This window comes from Podarcis muralis, chromosome 16 (genome assembly GCF_964188315.1).
Source record: "Podarcis muralis chromosome 16, rPodMur119.hap1.1, whole genome shotgun sequence".
NCBI lineage: Eukaryota > Metazoa > Chordata > Lepidosauria > Squamata > Lacertidae > Podarcis > Podarcis muralis.
Window position 1 is genome coordinate 25579539 of NC_135670.1, and position 16230 is coordinate 25595768.

The 16230-nt window shown below is 47.9% G+C and overlaps 1 protein-coding gene across 2 annotated transcripts in view; it reads left to right on the forward strand.

Moving 5' to 3' along the window:
* Nucleotides 1-16230, forward strand: part of SCARF2 (scavenger receptor class F member 2) — a 52785-nt gene that overhangs the window by 24739 nt on the left and 11816 nt on the right. For both annotated transcript variants that reach the window (XM_028709840.2, XM_028709841.2), the window contains 3 exons: nucleotides 6414-6517; nucleotides 7813-7930; nucleotides 8927-9045. In XM_028709840.2, coding sequence (XP_028565673.2) covers nucleotides 6414-6517; nucleotides 7813-7930; nucleotides 8927-9045 — 341 coding nt within the window. The remainder of the gene's footprint in view (nucleotides 1-6413; nucleotides 6518-7812; nucleotides 7931-8926; nucleotides 9046-16230) is intronic.

Below are 16230 nucleotides of genomic sequence, written 5' to 3' on the forward strand. Positions count from 1 at the left end.
CCCCCAAACACCAACCCAGGGAAAGAAATGAAAGTGTTTTTGCAGTTGACCGTCTGCACTTTGCTTTCTTTTGCATTCATTTAAAGATGACTCGGAAGAGCAAAGTCTCCCCCAGAAAATCACCCATGTCGTTTTCTTAATTTCTAGAGGATAAGAGGATAGAGGGACGCAGGTGGCGCTTTGGGTTAAACCACAGAGCCTAGGACTTGCCGATCAGAAGGTCGGTGGTTCGAATCCCTGTGACGGGGTGAGCTCCTGTTGCTTGGTTCCAGCTCCTGCCAACCTAGCAGTTCGAAAGCACGGCAAAGTGCAAGTAGATAAATAGGTACTGCTCCAGCGGGAAGGTAAACGGCGTTTCCGTGTGCTGCTCTGGTTCGCCAGAAGCGGCTTAGTCATGCTGGCCACATGACCCGGAAGCTGTACGCCGGCTCCCTCGGCCAATAAAGCGAGATGAGCATCGCAACCCCAGAGTCGTCTGCGACTGGACCTAATGGTTAGGGGTCCCTTTACCTTTTTAGAGGATAAGAAAAGCTGTGCCGGATCAGGCCAATGCCCATCTATTCCAGCATCCTCCTTCTTCTTTGGCGATCACTCATAGCCGAGTAAGATTGTCTTCCATTTTTTTAAAGTGAGTCTGTAAGTGACGGTGGAGGCCAATTCTGGATCCACACATCCTTCTACAGTGGGGACATAGGTTTCTGGGCAGGAGTTGATCACGGTGAGCGTTTGCCAAGTGTGCCTTCCTCTTAGCACGTTTCTCCCTTGCGTCCTGAGTTTGAGTGTCTTCAAAGCCCATTACACCTTTGGTAAAGGCTGTTCTCCAACTGGAGCGCTCGCAGGCCAGTGTTTCCCAGTTGTCAGTGTTTATACTACATTTCTTAAGATTTGCCGTGAGAGAGTCTCTGAACCTCTTTTGTTGACCACCAGCATTACGCTTATCATTTTTAAGTTCGGAAGTATCTCTGCAGAGGCAGAACATGGTCATCATGGTTATTAGCCACTGATAGCCCTATCCTGCAATCCTCTTTCAAAGCCATCCAAGTTAGTGAGCGTCACTGCCTCCTGTAGCAGTGAGTTCCACAGTTTAACTGTGCGCTGGAAACATTGCAAAGTTGCAAATCGCAACTTTGCCCACTGAATCCCAAGTCATTTCCCAATGATATAAATCTTTTTAAAAGACATTTTCAAAAACGGCATCGTGTTCTTCCTCTCTGCCTCCAGATCTGGATTTCTCGTCTCCTGGGAATTAAGGGAGAAACCAGCTTTTTATTGCTGCTGCTGTTCTACCGAGAGCTGGCCTGATTACATTTGGCTGCTTAGTCTGTTTCCAAGGCTCAATTTGGGCTCAGTGAACCATACCAGGGGGGTTTTCGGGGGGGGGGGTAGTTCCACCGGGGCGTCTCGCTGTCTTCTTCCTTAACTCTGTTAGCACAGCCCACTCTGCAAGTTTTGCCTTCAGACCATTACTCATCACTTCCTCTGTCAGCTCCAATCTGCAGCGGGGCCGTGCTTGCATTTTTCCATTTCTTGACAAATACTTGGTATATTTTCAGCACAGCAAGCACTTCTCTCTGGAAGTGTATATGGGAACTTCTCCCCCACTTTCTCAGATCTTAGTATATGTGCCAAAAGTCATCTGTCTGACACTGGATGAGAGCCGTTCCATTTGTGGTTGTGCGATGTTAAGAGTCCTTGTATCCAGCACGGGCAATTCTAGCGTTCGGGAGGAGCATCGCTCAGTGGTTAGAGCATCCGCTTCGCATGCAGGAGGTCCCAGGTTCAATCCCCAATGGCACCTCCAGGGAGGGCTAGGAGCACCCGCTGCTTGAAACCCTGGAGAGCCTCTGCCAGTCAGAGTTGGCAATACTGAGGTAGAGGGACCAATGATGTGAATCAGTATAAGGCTGCCTTATACAGTGACGGGGAAGATTTATATAAAGAAGGTCCCAGGTTAAGTCCCTGGCATCACCGGGTAAGGCTGGGCGAGAATCCCTGCCTGGAGAGTGGCTGCCAGTCAGTGCTGACACCACTAGGCTAGATGCTGATGTTTGTTGCCCACAGCAGCCCTGGCAAACGGAGGAACCTGCGCGGCTTCAGAGCTGCGTCAGCAAATGGAAAGCCCTGAGCAGGCTAAAAATAAGATTTGGTCAGGAGTTACTCATCAGCTTGCTTGCTGGCTACTGAGAATGACTGTGTGTTCAAACAGGCTCCGTGGTGTGATTGTTTTGCAAGCGAAAGCTCTTCCTCTCTTCCTTTTGCGGTTCTTTCCTCTCCACCACGAAAGTTGGAAGCAGGGATTTGTGCACAGCTTCCTTGGAAAGGAACACAGAGCAAAGTGTCCTGTTTGTCTGAAGGGGGCTCTTTGTTTCGATTTGGGCTTTTTGTTGCTGTTTTTCCATCACAAGAAAGCTAAAGGATAGGTCATAGACCTCCTACGGATGGTTTCATTGCCTCCCGCCATGCAGCCGTTGCACAGAACAGAATTTGTGCCAAGGTGCTGTTTTGTTTATTTATTGATCAGAATTCGTATATATATTGCCCCTTTCTAGAACAAACAACAACAATAACACAAGACCCTGGGGCTTACTCTCTTTCCTCTTAAAATAAAGGGCAATATCCATCTAAATAGACCTGCTTGCATTTTAGCTGAGTGTCCTTCTTCCGATGACCCTCCAAATTTGTTTTGGGTGTTCCTTCATCCCTCTGGAGCAGATTTGGGGTGGCAAAGAGGGAGGAGAGGGAGAGGAACTTCTGTTGTGCAAGCAAAGATCTTTGCACTAGTACAGTGTTTCCCAAACATGAGTTTCCAGCTGTTTTGGGGACTACAGTTCCCATCATCCCTGACCGCTGGTCTTGCTAGCTGGGGATGTTGGGAGTTGTAGTCCAAAAATAGCTGGAAACCCAAGTTTGGGAAATACTGCGTTAGCAGCTCTATTTAACTGGATGCCTCCCCAAGATTCTAGTCCTCATGGTTCAGAATAAAAACCTGGTTTAAATGGGAACGTAAGAACCTGCCTTCTGCCAAATCTGACCATTGGTCCACCCAGCTCAGTTTTGTCCACACTGACTGGCAGCAGCTCTCCATTCAGCACCATGTTTTGAACTATAGTTCCTATCAACCCAGCACCATACAGCCATACTGGCTGGAGCTGACGGGAGACAAAGTCCAAAACATCTGGTGGGTGCCAGGTGAGCAAAGATTGCTTTATTTTATATATATATATATATATATATATATATATATATATATATATATATATAAACATTTTATTTGATTTTACAAATACAAAATTCCAACAATACAGTGGTACCTCGGGTTAAGAACTTAATTCGTTCTGGAGGTCTGTTCTTAACCTGAAACTGTTCTTAACCTGAGGTACCACTTTAGCTAATGGGGCGTCCCGCTGCCGCCGCGAGATTTCTGTTCCCATCCTGAGGTAAAGTTCTTAACCCGAGGTACTACTTTCGGGTTAGCAGAGTCTGTAACCTGAAGCGTCTGTAACCCGAGGTACCACTGTACTTCATTGAGTTGAATTTGTAATATTTAGCATTTTAAACTTATATTTAGCATTTTAAACTGAGCGGAGTCTGTAACCTGAATCGTCTGTAACCCGAGGTACCACTGTATCACAATTACACTCAAAATGCAAGATTCTCTTGACTCTCAGACTCCACCCCCCCCCCCCCAATTCCCTCCATGGACCTTTATGTTATCCTTTCCAACTGCATATTATCTCCTCCTCTATATTTTCAATTCATTATCCAAAGTTTTTGTTAACGTTGCGAGTGTTGCTAAAAACATGCCGGTGTTTTCATTTGTTTACAGCGGTCTCTCAGATAAAATGTAAATTCCTCCCGTTCTTTTTGAAAGCTTTCGTCCTCTTGATTTCTGATTCTTCCAGTCGTTTTTGCCATTTCTGCATATTCCAGCAATTTACTTTGCCATTCCTCTCTGGTAGGGGCTTCTTTCCATCCCTGGGCTAAAAGCATCCTTTTAGCCCACAGCATATCCTGCTTTGAAAACTACCTGGACTCCTGACCGTCACCACTTTTTGTGACAGCAGGTCCTGCAAATAAATTCCACGTTGTGCGAAGAAGTCCTTTAGAGCAGGCCTGCTTGCAGCTGCTCTGTGGGCTGTGAGTGGCCCCTACCCTTTTCTCTGCCAAGAGGCACGTGGCACCGGGGAGGCAGGGACCCTAGCCAGCAGGAGAGCTTTGGATGTTCAAGAGGCATGAAAATCCCTGACAGAATCTGATGGCTGTGGAATGGCAGCAGCTGCTCTCGTCTGACATTCAGCCAGCAACTTTGCAGCTTGGACCTTCCTTTAGCTGAAATACAGAATTGCAGAGCTGAAAGGAAACCCAAGGGCCACGCAGCCCAACCCCACACAATGCGGCGATCGCACCCTGGCAGGTGACCACCCAACCTTTTGCCAGATGTTGTGCCAACCAGATACAATAAAGGGATCGTAGCGATATGGGAAGCTGCTTTATACTGAGTCAGAATCTCGGTCCATAAGACCGTTGGAAGAGCCCAGCAGGATCACACCGGCGACCCAACTAGCCCAGTATCCTCTGCTCACAGTGGCCAGCCAGACACCTATTATGGGAAGCCCAAGATCAGGACCTGAACACGAGGGCAGCCCCTTCCCCACTGCTGATTCCCAGCAGCTGGCCTTCACCTGCAACCTGCTCAATGCTGTCTGCACTGACAGACAGCAGCTCTCCAGAATGCCCTTTTTTTGTCAGCCTTCTTTGCATAGCTTTGCTGTAGAGAAAGAGAGCAACCCATGCCTAGTGCTGAATTGACACACATTTAATTGGGATGTAACCCGTTCCTACACACAGACAGGTGATCATAGACCTTTACAGTGGTACCTCAGGTTAAGCACTTAATTCGTTCCAGAGGTCCGTACTTAACCTGAAACTGTTCTTAACCTGAAGCACCACTTTAGCTAATGGGGCCTCCTGCTGCTGCTGCGCTGCCGGAGCACAATTTCTGTTCTCATCCTGAGGCAAAGTTCTTAACCTGAAGCACTATTTCTGGGTTAGCGGAGTCTGTAACCTGAAGCGTATGTAACCTGAAGCGAATGTAACGTGAGGTACCACTGTATTATTATTATTATTATTATTATTGACAAAGTAATAATCATACATAAATAAGAATAGAAATGTCCACCCCACCACCGAGACCATTCAAAGTTTCAACACCCCTTGCGATGGTTTGACCCCTTTCCGTTTTAACAGTACAAATTCTACAAACACCCTCCATGTCTCCTCAAAATCATTTCTCCTGCGTATTCCCCCCGTCTTACCTTAATGGCACATGTTGATTTATCATCAATAGCTATATCTCATACCTCTTCATACCATTCTTCCATTTTATAGTCTGCTTGCCACTTCCACTTCCTAGCTATTATAATTCATGCAGCTGTCAATAAATTTGTGAGCAAGTCTTTCCTAGCCTGTGAACCTTCCACCCCACCCCATCGTAAATTGATAATAATGCTACCTCTGGTCAGCTTTAGACAGGTGATCATAGACCTTGAAGGCTGGGTTGCGGCCTTATCAGTTTTCTTTTCTGAAATTCAGCATGTTTCTAGTTCTCATGGCCAGCCATGGTCTTATCATTCCATTTTCCTCCGTCTCTCCTAACCCTTATTTTTGTCTTTCGACATCAGCTGGAAACGACGACATTCTGATATGCTTTCCGTTAGGACACCTTTGGGTGATTTAATAGCCACCCCTGCTTCTGGAGGGGAGAGCAAAGAGTGACTTACCTGCCTTCTCTCTCTCTTTTCCCCCACTCACTTGATAATTCCTTCCTCAGGTGTTGTGGGAATGTTCAGGGAGGCAGGAGAGCATATATTGTTTATTAATATCCTTCCTAACTTGAGTCCTTCTATAACTTAGCAGAGTTTTAACATTCCCCTTTAAACACACAGTGGGTAGCTGGTTGCAAGCTTGTTTAAGCTTCTCAGTACTGATTCCTGGTAAGATCCCTTATTTCCCTATTAAAAGGATAAACACGCCACAATCTTATTTAAGGTATATAAAAGAAGTTTACTCACATCATCATCAGTTCACAGTTGGATCCCTGAAGGCAGATTTAGTTACAGATATATACATGTGAGTCTATCCCATATGGAGATAGTCTCTTTGTCCTCTGAAAAAAGCTGCTCCAATAAAGAAAGGAAGCCAAAGAGAGACTGTGTGCTGCGTGCCTGGTGCTTTTGTTACCTGCACAGGTAAGGTCACGCCCACCTCTAGTCACATGCAAAAGGAAGTATGTCCCAGCCCAGGAGGAAACAGGAAGTTTTCGACTGGCTGGAACAAACATCCCCTTTGCATGTCCACTCTAGGCAAACAAGGAATGTTGTACTTGACTGCTACTTATGTATCACATCCCACAGGTGTAATGTGACATGCCAAACTGGTCACTACGGGGTGAACTGTTCTGAATCCTGCAAGTGCCACGAAGATTCTTGCGACCCACTGACCGGATCTTGCCACATGGGTAAGTGGCTTGGGGGAACAGACATCACCAGCATCCATCAGCTGAGTCGAGTCCTGGGCTGCTAGTTCCGAACTGTTCGCATTGGGAAGTTTGGAGTCTGCAGAGTTCTATGGCAAGGCTCCCTCTGTAGGCTAACAGGACTAGTTTCCTTCCTACCTAACTAGGGATGAGAGATAAAATTGATTCCATCTGCGTCCAAAGGCAAACTTGACTAAATTCACCCTTTATTTAAAAAATAATAATAATAGGTGAGTCAAAACACTACAATTTTTTGCCCTTCTCTGAATTTTGCAATTCAGTTATCCAGCCAAGTCGGATAAATGCATAAGTTTGTGAAGGTGACATAGGAAAAGGCATCATATTAGGGGGACTGTTTTGACAAAATATGCACACTAGGCAATTTTGTGTCCAAAAATGTAGTTTAAGTAGAAAGACATGCTAAAATGCTGATGAATTTGCATCAGGACTTTCTTATTTTTTATTTTTTTAAAAAAAATGCAAACTGATGCGGAAATGTGGAGAACTGAATTTAAGATTGAGAAACTGAAAGGAATTGGAATTATATGCCTGCCGAACCACTTAGAACTGCAGTGTCTTTCTGCACGTTCAAGGAGTTAATCCTTTGGTGTGGCAGCATCTATACTTTGGAACTCCCTGCCCCTTTACAATCACGTAGCTGCCATCACTGTGTTGTTGTTTTTCAACACCTGCCAAAAACCTATTTTGCTTATTTCAGCAAGCCTACCTGGATGTGGGGAAGGTCGGCGGTTCAAATCCCCGCGGCAGGGTGAGCTCCCATTGCTCGGTCCCTGCTCCTGCCAACCTAGCAGTTTGAAAGCACGTCAAAGTGCAAGTAGATAAATAAGTACTGCTGCGGCGGGAAGGTGAACGGCGTTTCCGTGGGCTGCTCTGGTTCTCCAGAAGCGGCTTAGTCATGCTGGCCACATGACCTGGAAGCTGTCTGTGGACAAACGCTGGCTCCCTCGGCCAATAAAGCGAGATGAGCGCCGCAACCCCAGAGTCGGTCACGACTGGACCTAATGGTCAGGGGTCCCTTTACCCCTTACCTTTTACCTGGATGTGTAAAGTTGACATGCATTTTAATAGGTTAATTTTATTTTATAATGTCTATATTTTTTAATGTGGGGGGGGCTGTTGTTTCTGCGTAATTTAATTTGTAACTCTGACTTTGATCATTTCAATCATTTCAATGCATGTTCTATTTCTGGGAACTGCTGAGAGTTTTGGGTTTTTTTACAATGGGGGGTGTTGTTTCTCTCCCGATTCCATTTCAGAGGCTAACCAGCGGATGGGTGTCATTGGAGCCGGTGCCCTCTTGGCCTTCCTCCTCCTCCTCCTCCTCTCCCTCCTGTGTTGCTGCTGCGTTTGCCGCAAGAAAGACCACTCCCGGGAGTAAGCATCAGTGCTGGGAACCCTGAGTCCATTGGCAGGGGGGCTACCAAGGCTTCTTGGTGGGCAGGAGGGAGGGTGATTGAGGGGGTCTGGTCTGCTTCTGCCGAAGGTGTCTGCATTTGGGACTTTTCAGTTTAGAGAAAGGGTGAGCAAGGGGCCACATGATAATGAATAAAATTGTACATGGCAGGGGGAGAAGTGTTTTCCTCCCTCTCTCATCACCCTCGAATTCGCGGACGCCCAACAAAGCTGAATATTGGAAGATTCAGGACAGATAAAATTTGAGTCCTTCGCGTAGCTTCTTAAATTATGGTACTCCCTGCAACTTGTATTTTAATGGTGAATTTTGGGTATAACGGAGATGCAAAAAGATTTGGTTTGTTATAAAAGATGCAGGAGGAAAACAAGAAAAAAAATATTCTGAATCTCAGAAGCCAGAACAGCAAGAGGGATCACTGCGCAGTGAAAGCAGCAATCCCTCTTGCTATTCTGGCTTCTGAGATAGCTGCGCAGCCTGCATTCACTCCATAAGACGAACACACATTTCCCCATACTTTTTAGGAGGGAAAAAGTGAGTCTTATAGAGCAAAAAATACGGTAAATTTACAAAGATATGGTACTCCCTGCCACAGGAGGCAGTGATGTCTGACAAATTGGATGGGTTTAAAAGAGGATAGGAAGAATTCACATGTGAGAAAGCTGAAAATAGTATAGCCCCTTCTGCCACCTCAAGACTCTACTACTTCCTCATTGTGCTTGCCCATGTTGACCAGACACAGTGCCAGGAGACTCATAGAATTGTAGAGATGGAGGAGCATCTACTCCAACACTCTGCAATGCAGAAAGAGGGAGAAACCCTAACAGAGGACAGTAAAGCAAAGTGATGGGGGCCTTCGTCACGCTACCCACCAGGACAACCCTGGTCCCAGTCCATCTGCATCCACGCTGTTAACTTCTGCCAGGAGTCTAACCCAAAATGCACATCTTCCCTTGCAGCTCAAACCAGGACCCACCCCATAAGAAATCCCCAAGGCGTCTTTGTGGGAGGTTCAGCCGCATCAGCATGAAACTTCCACGCATCCCTCTTCGCCGCCAGAAGCTGCCAAAGGTTGTAGGTAAGTCCCAGCCCCGGTTGTCTCCCCCACACACAAGCTCCATTATTATGTGTTCCCCACATCCTGTTAAGGGCCCCATAGCTAACCATGGTTTGCAGGTCTGACTGTGTGGCATCACGATCCCGGTGTAGACAAACGAATGATGAACAGGCGTGCGAGATTCAGAATTCTTGTCACGGTGACACAGAGGCTTAAACTAGGTTTGCAAATGTGTCGGGATCCATTCTGACAGTTCAGTCAGCGCCCCTGTGTCATGTCTTTGAATGGCTAAGCCCAGCCTGGTAGAATTAACAGGGTTTGTTTTCTTGCAACAAACTACAGTGTGAAGCCACGGTTAGCTCACAAACCATGGCTTGTTCCTAGCTACGGCTTTGTGTTATGTCAGAACGCAGCGTCAGCCTTGCCTGACTGTGGAGGGGTTTTTTTTGGCTCCATCAAGATACTCAAACAAGCTACAGAGGCACAAGGCAAGAGGGTTTGGTGACAGAAACTATGGCTGGTCTGCGAGACGATTCATGGTTTGTTGGCTTGAACAAACCACAGTTGAGGCAGCCGTGTTTTAAATATGGGTGAGAATACAACCATAGAACAGGCTGCTTGGCACTGTGATGTCAACGTGATCACTATGTGGTCCCTGATTGGCTGGGATTTTAGCAGTGAGGAAGCCCTTTCAAGATTTTATTGGGGAGGGGTTAATGTCTACAAAGCAGCAGCAGACCAGGGGAACCATGGCTTGCAAACAGGCATGGGAAATGTGCAAAAAAGAGGGGGAGGTCATGGACCTCTCTGCCGCAGTCTTTGCTCCAAATATTAAACTTTGTGAAGCCTTTGGCTCAGCTCTGGTGGAAACATGATCCTGTCCCGTCTTTTAAGCAATTTCAAGCTGGTCAGGATTCTTCTGCACTCAGCTTTTCTGAGAGCTGCCTCCCCACCCACCCCCCCTTCTCGGTCAGGGGAGCACAGTGGTACATCCCTGGCGCTGAAAAGCCTGCGGCTCAGAGCAGCAGCAACCATTTCCCCACTGAAACGATAACAAGCGCTGTGTTTACAGAAGCGCCGCTGGGCTGAGTTTCCCCCCCTCTTCTCTGAATAGAGGCTCCTTCTGTGAAGCAGAGGCCCAGGCTGAATGGGCCTGTGTTTCCCCATTTCCTGGCACTTCCCTGCTGCTTGGGGCTTTTGTATAAACGGGGCAGTGAGAGGCTCCCCTCTTGGCCTCTGCTGACTTTGGAGGCTGGAGCTGCTGACTGCTGCCTCTGCCGGAATCAGCGAAGAGGACCCTGGGTTTGGACAGAGGCACTTCTGGGTCAATTCTGTATCCAGGGCAGCTGTCTACCAGCTCCATCTGATATGCCGGCTGAGACCCTACATGCCTCCACAGTCTTGCCAGAGTGGTGCATGCTCGGGTTGCAGTGATACCTCGGGTTAAGAACTTAATTCATTCTGGAGGTCCATTCTTAACCTGAAACTGTTCTTAACCTGAGGTACCACTTTAGCTAATGGGGCTTCCTGCTGCCGCCGCACAATTTCTATTCTCATCCTGAAGCAAAGTTCTTAACCCGAGGTAATATTTCTGGGTTAGCGGAGTCTGTAACCTGAAGCATCTGTAACCCAAGGTACCACTGTATCTCCGTCTTGGACTACTGCAATGCACTCTACATGGGGCTACCTTTGAAAGCAACTTGGAAACTACAACTAATCCAGAATGTGGCAGCTAGACCAGTGACCGGGAGCAGCCACTGGAACCATATAACACCAGTCCTAAAGGATCTGCATTGGCTCCTAGTACATTTCCAAGCACAATTCAAAGTGCTGGTGCTGAGCTTTAAAGCTCTAAACGGCCTCGGCCCAGTATACCTGAAGAAGCGTCTCCACCCCCATCGTTAAGCCCAGATACTGAGGTCCAGCTCCGAGGGCCTTCTGGCAGTACCCTCATTGTGAGAAGTCAAGTTACAGGGAACCAGGCAGAGGGCCTTCTCGGTAGTGGCGCCCGCCCTGTGGAACGCCCTCCTGTCAGATGTGAAGGAAATAAAAAAAACTATACAGTTGTTTACAAGATACCCAAGGCAGCCCTGTATAGGGAAGCTTTTAATGTTAGATGTGTTACTGTGTTTTAATTTCTTGGAAGCTGCCCAGAGTAGCTGGGGAAATGATTCAGATGGGTAGCTTATAATTGTTTATGTTTATATTTATTTATTTATTTATTTATTTATTTATTTATTTATTTATTTATTTATTATTATTATTATTATTATTCCCAAAGGGGGTGAAAGACCATTTGTGCAAGAGTGGATAGCCCAGCTCAGAGCAGCTCTGCTCCTCCCCGCCTTCCTTTCTCTCTGCATTGCTTTTTGCTGTCTGCTAAACTAAACTAAACTAAACTAAAAGGGACGCGGGTGGCACTGTGGGTTAAACCACAGAACCTAGGGCTTGCCGATCAGAAGGTCGGGGGTTCAAATCCCCGCGATGGGGTGAACTCCCATTGCTCGGTCCCTGCTCCTGCCAACATAGCAGTTAGAAAGCACATCAAAGTGCAAGTAGATAAATAGGTACCGCTCCAGTGGGAAGGTAAATGGGTTTCCGTGCGCTGCTCTGGTTCACCAGTAGCGGCTTAGTCATGCTGGCCACATGACCCGGAAGCTGTACGCCGGCTCCCTCGGCCAGTAAAGCGAGATGAGCGCCGCAACCCCAGAGTCGGTCACGACTGGACCTAATGGTCAGGGGTCCCTTTACCTAAACTAAAAGCAAAAGGAACAGTGCCAGACTTCCTCCCAGCGTGTGTGAGACCCCCTAGATGAGGATGAAGATGCATGCAGGAAAGCAGCATCAGCACCAGATGTGGGAAACTTCACCTCCTGGCTACCCAGCTGAGGTCAAGTTGGAAAAAGTTCAGAAAAGGTCGACTAAAACCATCATGGGGATGGAGCGATTCCCCGGCGAGGAAAGCTTGCAGAGTTTGGGAGTTTTTAGCGTGGAGCAGACACGTCCAACTCTCTAGAGACTGCGATCTACTCCCAGTACAGTGGTACCTCGGGTTACAGACACTTCAGGTTACAGACTCCGCTAACCTAGAAATAATACCTTGGGTTAAGAACTTTGCTTCAGGATGAGAACAGAAATTGCATGGCGGTGGCAGCGGGAGGCCCCATTAGCTAAAGTGGTACCTCAGGTTAAGAACGGTTTCAGGTTAAGAACGGACCTCCAGAACGAATTAAGTTATTAACCTGAGGTACCACTGTATAATAAAACTGGCAATGATCTACCCATTGTCATTGCCAAGAGGTGTTTTTTTGGGGGGGCAGACCAGATTTGTTGTGCTTTTTTTGGGGGGGAGCATTGCCCAGAGTTGCTGAGCCTTTTAGGAAGGATTGACAAGAGTGCTTGAGCTCTTGTTGTTGAGCTATTTTTTTGGGGGGGGGGTTGCATTAAATCAATCACTAAACAGTCCGACGCCCTCCCTCATTCCCCCACTATGCCACCCCCGCTGGAAAGACAAGTTTTCACAGCTGTAGCAGCGGCAGTGGGACATAGAGCGGGGGTGGGGCACGGCACGATCGATCAGGAGCAAACAGGCGATAACTTTTCTTAATCCAGCGATGGACCTGGAGCACTCCAGGAATCTACCTGTAGATCGCGGGCGGACGGTTGGACATGTCTGGCGTAGAGGGAAAGTCAAGGGGTTGGACTTAATGGCCCTTGGAGAGCCAGTGTGGTGTAGTGGTTAAGAACGGTAGTCTCGTAATCTGGGGAACCGGGTTCGCGTCTCCGCTCCTCCACATGCAGCTGCTGGGTGACCTTGGGCTAGTCACACTTCTCTGAAGTCTCTCAGCCCCACTCACCTCACAGAGTGTTTGTTGTGGGGGAGGAAGGGAAAGGAGAATGTTAGCCGCTTTGAGACTCCTTAAAGGGAGTGAAAGGCGGGATATCAAATCCAAACTCTTCTTCTTCTTGGAGGTCCCTTCCAACCCTAGTCTTTATGGTTCTGTGATAGTCATTTGCGCCTCCGACATCCCTTTGCCCCTCCTTGCCTCCTAGCGCGCACACACGCACCCCCAGGGAATCCCACTACCCCACAGGGGACGCGCCCACTTTGGAAAGCAGACAACCCCCCCTGGCAGCCGAGACCCTGTGACATGAAGAAGTCGATTTGCATCTGCTCGCTCTCTCCTGTCTGCGGACACCCTCTCGGAGGCTGCTCTTCCTTCCCGCGGCTTCGCTCGACTGCCAGAGGGGCTGTTATTTCACTGGAATGAAATGCTTTGGTCACAGGCTCCTTTGTTTGCCTTGGCATGCAGGCTTCGCCATATGTTCTTTTTATCCATCCCTGACCGCGGAGGGCTGAGGTCCCGCGCAGCTGTAGTCAAGGGCCGGGGGGGGGGGTTGCAGACTGGAGCCACTGGGAGACCAGGGCAAGCGGACCATCTCTCCCACTCACCCCTTTTAGGGTTCCATTTCTTCCCTCCCCTCCTTTCTTTCTGCAAAACTGGCACAGTTTTTAAGAAGCCAGCCCACGATCTGCAGAAGGGGCCGTAGCAGCTCAGTAGCTGAGCGTCTGCTCTGCATGCAGAAGGTTCCACGTTCAGCCACCAGTGGCACCTCCAATGTTCCCTGCCTGAAACCCATGGAGAGCTGCTGCCAGTCAGTGTAGGCAATATTAAGCTAGATAGAGCAACACATTGTGGGTTTTCTGTGTGTTAGTGCTCCGAGCAAGGAGGTGCAGGATCTTGCATGCAGCCCGGTGCCTCCTGGGTGCCCACAACCAGCACATGAATTATTTTTTATTAGTTCATACAGCTACTTATAATAGATTTAGGTTTCCGGTCTTTTACCATTAGGTATCTTCAAAGCCATTTTCTGAAATGAGATTACAGTGGTACCTCGGGTTAAGTACTTAATTCGTTCCGGAGGTCCGTTCTTAACCTGAAACTGTTCTTAACCTGAAGCACCACTTTAGCTAATGGGGCCTCCCGCTGCTGCCGCGCTGCCAGAGCACAATTTCTGTTCTCATCCTGAAGCAAAGTTCTTAACCCAAGGTACTATTTCTGGGTTAGCGGAGTCTGTAACCTGAAGCGTATGTAACCCGAGGTACCACTGTACTTTTGTCCTGCCATGGGATGCATCCAGAAAGGCACGCTCTTATACCGCTTGAAAGTCTCAACATATTGACCAAAAGTGCTTTTTCAAAATGGCGGAAAGGGCTGCCACATCCCCTTGTTGGGATGGAGCTGAGCAGCGCAGCCCAAGCAAGATTATTCCGAGAGAGAGCAACTTGCCTGCCTCTCCCTCCCTCCCTCTCACACACTATGACCTCCTCTGTGTGCAGAAATAGCCCTCCTGTGTTTGTCTCCAGCATCTGGTGTTCCACGATAGACTGCCCTGGCACATGGAGGTTTCACTTGGGGGAGGCGATTATCTCGTCACTCGTAGCAAGCAAAAAAAAAAAAAAAGCATGAGCTGCAAGCACCTGGGAGCTTTAAAAAAAATGCCCCTCGATGCATAAACACCACCCACCTCCAGGCTCGCACAGGGTCTGCCCTGGAGTGCCCTTCCCAGATCTTGTGCCCACTTGCCCTGGCTCTGTGAGGTAGAAGCAGACTCCTGAACAGGCCTAACCTTCCTGTTTGACGGCGAAGGAAGTCTCTGTTTACGCAGTAGCTGAGGAAGTTGCTTGTTCTGCCCGGAGCGGGTCAGCTCTCCTGTGGCCTTCAAAGCTGCTTTTGATCTGGTGGCGCTTTCACTATGAAGGCCTTTCGGTTTCCCCAGGAGGAGGAAGGGAAGTGAAGAGGAGGAGGAAGAGGAGGTGGGTTGCCCAACAGCTCCTCCTCCTCCTCCTCCTCCCCTGAGCAGGAAATGGAAGATGGTGCCAGCCTTCTCTTTGGAACAGCATATCCAGCAGCAAGGCTGCAACACTGGTGCAGCAACTATGGACCATGCCATAGGGTAAGCATCAGAAGAGGCCAGTGCATCTGGTCACACCTAGTTCAGCATCCTGTTCACACAGTGGCCAACCAGATGCCTCTTTTGGGAAACCTGTAAGCACAAGTGCTCTGTCCCTTCCTGCAGATCCTGGCAACTGATCTTCAGAAACATTACGGTACTTCCTCCAGCTGTGGAAAACAGAGCCATAGCCATCCTGTCCAGTAGGCGTTGGTAGCCGCATTCTCCATGAATTCATCCAATCCTCTTTTAAAGCCATACAAGTTGGTAGCCATCATTGCTTACAGTGGGAGGGAGTTGAACTATGCTAGGTGTGAAGAAGCTGGTCCTTCTTGTCTGTCCTGAATCTTCCCACATTCAGTTTCATTGGATGTCTACCAGTTCTAGCGGGGAGGAGCAGGTGGCGCTGTGGTCTAAACCACTGAGCCTCTTGGGCTTGCCGATCGGAAGGTCGGCGGTTCGAATCCCCGCAACGGGGTGAGCTCCCGTTGCTCCTGCCAACCTAGCAGTTCGAAAGCATGCCAGTGCAAGTAGATAAAAAGGTACCGCTGCAGCAGGAAGGCAGAGGGCATTTCTGTGTGCTCTGGTTTCCATCACTGTGTTCCGTTGCACCAGAAGTGGTTTAGTCCTGCTGGCCACATGACCTGGAAAGCTATCTGTGAATAAACGTCAGCTCCCTTGGCCTGAAAGCGAGATGAGCGCCACAACCCCATAGTCACCTTTGACTGGACTTAACTATCCATGGGTCCTTTACCTTTTACCAGTTCTAGCATTGTGGAAAATTTTCTTTCTCCACTTTCTCCATCATTTTCTAAACTTCTATCATGTCGTCTCGTACTTGGCTTTTCTCTAAATTTAAAAGTCCCAAATGCTGAAACTGTTCTCCATTGGAAGTTAAGGCACAAAACCCAAAAAGTTAAAAGGATTGTGGGTGGCTACTGCTGTATAAATATTCAAAACAATGGAAATTTAATATTATGAAAATTATAGATTTACATTTATTATTAAATTTATTAGTTGCTCCCCCCTTTTTTTTACAAAAGCAACTTACAATACATATAGAAACGAGCACATACATTAAAACCAGTATAGAACAAAGCATAGAAAAATCTAAAAAGATATTCTTATTTTTTAAAGGCAGGATTAAAACATTCCACCCACTGAAGAAGGTTGCAGAAAAATTAAAAACCGAAGCTCTAGCAGAAAGGGAATGCTTTCACCTGGCACCTGTAATGATGGCACCAGGCAAGC